This window comes from Cariama cristata, unplaced genomic scaffold (assembly GCF_000690535.1).
Source record: "Cariama cristata isolate BGI_N322 unplaced genomic scaffold, ASM69053v1 scaffold11826, whole genome shotgun sequence".
In the NCBI taxonomy this organism is placed as follows: Eukaryota; Metazoa; Chordata; class Aves; order Cariamiformes; family Cariamidae; genus Cariama; species Cariama cristata.
The window spans coordinates 811-8,441 of NW_009622706.1; the positions used below are offsets into that span (position 1 = coordinate 811).

Genomic DNA, 7,631 nt, shown 5'->3' on the forward strand with positions numbered 1-7,631 from the left:
AAGTGGTGCAACTCATAATGGAGTTGGCTTTGCTATAGCAAATTTCAGCAGTGGTGTATCTTCTTCGTGTGCTCCCAGTCCTCTTTGTCCTCCTGTTTTCTGTAACCACAACAGTATTTGCTGTTGATCAGCCTCTTGAGTATATCATTGGCACAAGCATCCAGGGGGTATTTAGTAGTCTCTAAAAGGAAATGAAAGTTGTTGCTTTTTCTTCAACTGTTAGCTACTTGTCTGGAGAATTTAACTCAATGAAAGTACCCATGAGGGAGAAGAAGAAAAGGCAAGCTAACACGAAGCATTAGGAGATCTTCTAAGACTTTTTTTTTTTTACAAAGGGGTCTCAAACCAAAAATAGGAAGTGGGGACAGTGAAGGCTGGAGGAATAAGGTCTTGGGGAAATAATGCTAAACTGTGTTAGACACAGTTCAGTTGGTAGGTCACATGGACACATGAACAAGTAATACTTTCATGTATGGCCTCACGTATCTCCTGTTCTGCTACGTTGTCTCTTGGGAGTCATCCCTCCCTACTGCTTTAAAGATAACTATTGCAAGAGGCTGGCTATTGCTATGTCTGTTTACATGTCTTCTAGTTCACTGGCTTGTTCATAGACAAATATTATCTCTGTAGCAGCATATTTGAAGCGCTCGACTAACAAGCTATCTTAATGTTCATCTGAGATAGGAAGGTGTCTGTAAACCATTTTCAGTGGTGCAGAATTGAAGCACAGAGAAAAACAGCTCTTGTGAGGAGTCTGGCAAAGCAAGGAGCAAAAGGCATTATCTCATGAGTTTCAGCGTTGCAGCACCAAAAACTTAAGTGCTAACTAGAACTAGTTTCTTCAACTTAAAATGTCTTAAAACTTTCTGCTTCATAATACCTGTATTCAGTATAATAACTTCTTTCAATTTCCTTTTTTTACGAGATTATCTCAGAAAGTTAAAATTGTATGACTAAGATCACTAATTAACAGCAGTGTCGGATATAATGATGATAATCTTCTTTATGCCATTTCCTAGATGTAGTGGCACCACAGGGAAGCACCAAGCTGCTAGCCATCAAGGCACCAGCTGAATTTCCTAAAATGTTGTCTTCTAGCTCTCTCCTAGTATCTGCGAACAAAGGTGAGAGCGTATCTAGTACTAACCTCAAGGAAGCTTCAAAACCTTCTGCTGAAGACATGAGGATGTTCATGTCAAGAAAAACTGTGGTTGCATTTCCTCAGCGAGTAGTTGTTTCTTCCCTTGAGGAGGAAAACCTCATTGCACCTGCAACAGAAGAAGGCTTGAGGAAAGAGTTAGTTGAGGAAGAAACTTCATCTTCATCCGATTCGGATTCAGACTCTAGCTCAGATTCTGAGGAAGAAAATGATGATGTTTCAGAAGTTGCCATTAAAACCAAAGTTGAGTTTCCTAGAAGAGATTCCATCTTTTCTGAGAACATAGCAGTAAAGGCATCAATGCTAGCAAAAGAGAACTTGTCCCAGAAATCCCACCAAGAATATGTAGCTAAGAAGAAGCCAGGCAAAACAGAAGCTGATGTGTCTCCTATCAAGCAGGTTGCATTTTCTAAAACATCGATCAGCCATGAAACATCAAAATCCAAAGCAAGAGACCCCAAAGTAAAATCAACTCCAAAAGCAGATCGGCAGAAGCTGGTCTTAGAACCACACATGGTTGAAAACCAAGACCTGACTGATGTTACTCATAAATCTGGTTATTTGGAGGAAAAGTCCATTGGAACCCAGGTAGCAGCTCTTCAGCTGAAAGCTTCATCAGTGACTCAGGAAGACAAAAAGCAAAATCTGGTATCCAGAGGAGAAGAAAAAAAGGTGAAGGAGGCACAGGGGTCAGAAGTGGAAGAAGTAACTGCTCCTAAACTAGAAGAGGAGGCTTCTGAAAGCACAGTGCTGGTGATGGACACTACAGCAAAGGAGGAGACCATTCAGGAAACAGGAGTCAAGGCTGGAGAAAGAAGCACAATAGAGGGTACAACTTTAAATTGTTTGAACTGTATTGATTCGTCTGGGCTAGGGTTTAACTTTTTTTAAAGGGTTTCCAGATCTTCTCTGTTGATGGTTCTCTGATCTTTATACTGAAGCTAACCGTGTAGCAGTGACTTTTCTGGAAGATAAATTCTTGTTCATTGCTAATTGTTGTAAGTGCTCAGTAATACTCAGTTTCCAGTTATGCTGTGAAAGGAAGCAGTCTTCATTTTACTGTATTTATAGTTTCATAAACCAGTTACTTAAAAATGAAAACAAGCTTGTTTCCACTGTGAGCAAAATCATTAGTTTCATATGACAAAATTTGTTTTCCCTCTTCTCTTTTCTCGGAAGGATTTGGTAACTGCCTTTCTCCTGAGCCAAATTTGGTGCCATCTGATTTTTGCTTAAATCCTGCTTTCTTTCTCTTTCTCTTTTTTTTTTTTTTTTTAATCTTGCAGTGTTTAAGATTTCAGTAGACTTCAAGAAATCATAGCGTGATGCCAGAAACAGGTGGTGATTCTGAGATTGGCAGGTTGTAAGCAAGTTGTGTTGAAGTAGCACAGAGTTGACCTTATAACCCAGTTTTTGTAGTGAGTTGGGGAGGAGAGAGTGATATGTTTTTAGGAAAAAGCATCGTGCATCATATAATAATCTCCCTACTTATACTTCCCTAACTTACCCTTCTTATTTACTACCAGTCCTGTTGACTTACCTACTGATCTCATGCTGTGTATTTCAATAGTAAATGCCGCTGTGTCCTGATCTGTGGTAGCTTAGCATCTTGCCTTTCAACTTAGGCAGCATACCGTTCTTAAGACCCTCCTTCTGGTTGCTGCTTTGAATTAAAGAATTTGCCTACTTGGAAGTAAAAGCAGCATAATTGTAAAGCTGCTTGGATATCATCCTTCAAGTGATATCCTTGCAGAAAAGGCCCTGAGGGTCCAGCAAGTTGAACATGAGCCAGCGATGTGCCCCTGCAGCAAAGACCACCAATGGTAACCTGGGCTGCGTTAGGAGGAGCATTGCGAGCAGGCTGAGGGAGGTGATCCTTCCCTGGTGAGATGCACCTGGAGCACTGTGTTCAGTTCTGGGCTCCACAGTACAGGAGAGATGTGGAGCTACTGGAGAGAGTGCAGCAAAGTGCCACTAAGATGGTTAAGGGACTGGAGCATCTCTCCTGTGAGGAAAGGCTGAGAGAGCTGGGACTGTGTAGCCCGGAGAAGAGAAGGCTCAGGGGGATCTCCTCAATGTATGTAAATATCTGAAGGGATATTGCAAAGCAGAGGTAAGGAAACACTTTTTTGTTTGTTTGTTTTTACTGTGAGAGTGATGGAGCAACTGGCACAGGTTGGCCAGAGTGGTGGTAGAGTCTCCATCCTTGGAGACACTCAGAAGCCATCTGGACATGGTCCTGGGCAGCCTGCTCTAGCTGGCCGTACCTGAGCATTTGGGGTTTGACCAGATGGCCTCCAGAGATGTCTTCCAACCTCAACCGTTCTGTGACTCGGTGAAGTGTCTAAGCAGGTTAAGTGACAAATAATTGCTTTTGTACATCGGTTTCCAGGATACAGTGCTGAGTGAAACACCTGCCTTCTGTTTTAAGGGGTTAATCGGCTCATAATTTGATCTGTTTTAAGAATTGGAAGCTAAGCTTACCTTCTTCCCTGACTGCAAATCAAATGATGAAATGCAGCACTGTTTGCAAGTGACTTTTTCATTTACTTGCTCCTCCTTGCAGTCAGCAGCAGAAGCTTTCTTTTAAAAAAAAATAAAATGAGAAAGGCTGTTTGTATTTATCTACAAGTTATGCTTTTCTCCCCATTCATCCACAGTGGAGTTCTAGATGCTCAAGCATTTTTATTTTTTTTCCTCCACATTGAAGCTGAGAGGAAGACCCAAAAAATAAGTTGTTAACCATGTATGAGGGGGAGGACTTGGTCTTCAAATGTGCTAATGATTCAGGGTGAAGATTTTGAAACGTTGAAGGTCGATGAAACAGCCTCCTCTAATGCTTTAAATCCAGAATAAGGTTAAGCCCGTGTGATAAACTCTTCCTAGAGATCTGTATCAATGGGGTGATAGTACCACGGTGCCTCAGACCCATCATCATCATCACCACACCAGCAGAACCCTCTTGGCAGGACCTGACTTTGCTGAAAACAGCACTTTTGCTGTTGAGCTCCTTTTGCTCTGTGGAGGTGGTAAGGCTGTGACAGCAGGAAGGTTTCTGTTGGGTACATGCTAGAGGATTCTGTTGCAATGGCTGTAGGAGAGGTGGGGGTTAGTACAGGCAAGTTCACACCTCTTACTGCGGGTGTCGTGTCTTTGGGTGCCAGAGGGTAGCAAAGAGTCAAACCCGGCTACACTATGTTCAGCAGCATCAGTGGTATCTCCAGGCATATCTTGTTCTCTTCCTTTTGAGGCCGCCTTTGAGAATAGCTACTGCTTTTCCATATTTAATGTTCACAGTTAATGATACCTTCTGTAATCTGTACTTCTCTTCCTGTGTTCTTTTGTTCATCTGTAAACTGCAGCAGGCACACTGAAGATGTAAAAGCAATTTTTCCCATTACAAACCTGGATGTTAAGGTGATGTCATCCGCTTTGTAGAGCAGGCGTGCTAAGCAGTCAGCAAAAACTGCTGACTTTCAACTGCTAGGTAGCAAAATAGTAGCATGGTAACTCAGAAATATACCTCTGATTCATTTAGAAAGAACATCCTGTGAAATCCTTGCTCTTTAGGAGAGAAAGTGTAGATGAAGTAATGGGAGGATGAACACAGGGATAAATTTTTCCTTTGAGAAGCCAAGTACAGTGTATTTGGGCAGGAAAAATGAGACTCCATCTGCTTTTCTTCCTGAGCATCTGTCTCTTAATTTGGAACAACTGTCTCTTGCAGGTTGAATATGCACTTGCCTACACTTGCCTGTTCTTAGTGCTGTTTGCAGCAAAGACCGCATCATCTGGCTTTTGTATCTGTAGTGTTGTCTCCTCTGAGCTGTCTCAGTAGGAACTGAGCAGTAGGCACAGGGATATTTCCTTTCATAGGTTGTGTGTGTTGTTTTGCTGAAACCATGGCTTAATACATCGCGTTTTGTAAGTGAGTCTGGCTAAATGTTACGGATACATGCTCTTAAACTGATAGCATTACATTACAATAATTATGTCATAATTAAAGGGAAATTCTGGTGTTCAGTTGCTCGAGTTCTTCTATTTTTATTGTAGACGGTTGTATTACAAAAAGAAGCTTAATGCAATCTAACCTAAACCACTACATACAAATTTATATGACGGAGCTTTTCATGATTATGCTTATGTCTTTCCTATTGTTAAAACTCTGGGTATATGAGAATAAATTAATATTGGGAATAAAGTTTTATTTCTTGCAATTTCCTTGGTTGTAAAATCAGCCTGTAACAGGAAGCTTTTATGTAAATAGTACTGCCTAAATTTGCATAATACTCTAAAAGTGTAAGAATTAATGTTGGCTTTAACATGAAGTAAGGAGTTCTGAATAACTTTATTAGGTTATTCTTTTAGGAAGAAGAGCTGATAGGAAGTTTAGAAGATTATATTTAGAAGGAAGGAAATTTACATCAAAGGTTCTTGATATATTACTGTTCAGTATAACCACATTTGAAATTGAACTGTGGAGATCTCAATAATTCCATCACTTCTCCCCATGGAAAAAATTCAATCTGTAAAGTAGTTCTGATAGCTGTATCTCCTGGTCTGACATGATGATATATCATTTGTACTGCATCTTTGCCTCTCTTGGCTTGCTAAGAATGTCACCTACTGTTCTGACTGGAGTGAAGACCAAGGCAACTATGAAAAAGCCAAGAAATGCTTGAAGACATGTGTCTTCTAAATATAAATGAAATGTTCTGCCCTATCCACTCCCAGCATTAGGTGGTAGTTTGGATTTTAAAACCTGTGCTGTATTAGATGGCTGTACAGATTCCTGCTCCCCTGCTGCATACTAATGTGCTGCTTTAGGACCAGATAAGGTACCAGCAGAGTTTAGTAAACTTATCCTTTTGTTATAGTTGCTGACTTGTGTTTGTTGTTTTTTGGTCTTTTTTAATGTTGCCTGGATGAGGGATCTGACAGTATAGGAAGGCAGGCTCAGTAATTAAGAGTATTGCCCTCTGGTGTGGCATCCTTATAGTCACCAGTTACTTTTTGTTTTCACAGAGACCACAGCAGCTACTGAGCCTGCTCCAGAAGAATTCGATAATTCTACCTACAAGAACCTTCAGCATCATGAATATAGCATTTATACCTTTGTTGATTCTGTTGTGCTTCTCTCAAAATTCAGGCAGCCTCAGCCATCTTCTGGGAGACCATCACCAAGGCACTGAAAGAACCACATTTAACAGAAATGCCCAGGCAGAACGAAAAATTGTTCTATTTAGCTCTGTTGCTTCATCTGTATTATAAATCAGATAATAAATAAATGCGTAACTTATGCTTGTGCTTTTGAACAATTCTTCTTGGTTCTTGGAGTCACTCGCTTCTTAACTTTTACGGATGAACTGCAAATGAATCGTTACTGAATAAAAATAGCCTTTCTGCCTCTCAGTGTGTATTATTTGGTGACAGTGGAAAAAAGGTCCTGACTTTGCAGTGTCTCCAACCTTTTGAAACTGCCCATTCTTTCAGTACCGTCCAAGAACGTAATGGCCCTTGCGCATGTGCCTGTTCAGCATGTGCCATGATTTTAATAGGTATTGTTATCGCTGTAATGCAGCAGGCTGTGCTCCTTGCACACAACCGTGTTCCCAGCTCTGAAGAGGTTATGTTTACTCTGGATTTGAAGTTAAAATCATTGGCTGGAAACAGCCTAAGAAGTATTTGTCTCCTGTGGCAAGAGTGTATGTTTTGTGTTAGCAGAGGAATGTAAGTTTATGTAATGTGATTGAAACACCTCAAAACCTCTGCTGTTGTAAAGGGAGAACATGCAACTTTATTTTCTGTTGGGGGTTCTAACATCCAGGTTCTGCAGTAACTGAAATGATTTAAAAAGTAAGAGAATCTCAGTGGGCAGTTCCTAATGAGCTATACTACATTGATTAAACTCTGAGAAATAACACATTTCTATGGGTAGAATCACTTGAATGTTATTTTTAAATGGGATGAAAATAGCATTATGGTAAACTCAACTCCTGGTACTAACTGTTCAGTAGGACTGTGTTTCAGTTCCCACTTTTTTTTTATCCCCCCATAATAAAAGTTAAGATTGCTGTCCAGCTTCACTCTTGCTCTGCAGAAAATGTGAGAAATGAGGCACTTCTCAATATATGTTATCAGCAGTTACAGTTGGTCTCAGTAAATTTTGTATTTCCATCCTATTAGTAACAGTCTTCTGCCCTCTGGGAAAACTGCCTTGATGACCACCAGCTGTTGTGGGTTTAATTCCATTTTGGCTTCTTGTTCATTTTGGGTTTTTTGGAGTTAATTGGTCTTTGAGCAGTTGTACTTGCAATAGCTCCAGCATTTTCCATCACCTGTCTGTATTCTCTCAAGCAACAGAATACGCAAGATCAAAGAGAAAGCAAGAGTCAGCTTTAGGAGTCTATCTGGATATTGGACGTAAATCCCTGGGTGCAATTAGTAGAACAGATATTTTATACTCTAACTT

General features: G+C 40.5%; 1 protein-coding gene across 1 annotated transcript; it reads left to right on the plus strand.

Moving 5' to 3' along the window:
• Positions 1 to 1,019: 1,019 nt before the first annotated feature.
• Positions 1,020 to 6,351, plus strand: NDUFV3 (NADH dehydrogenase (ubiquinone) flavoprotein 3, 10kDa; the record flags this gene model as incomplete). The annotated part of the gene is made up of 2 exons (XM_009702440.1): positions 1,020 to 1,988; positions 6,185 to 6,351. Coding segments are annotated over 2 exons (1,136 nt in total), but the record flags the coding sequence as incomplete, so codon positions are not given.
• Positions 6,352 to 7,631: the final 1,280 nt, after the last annotated feature.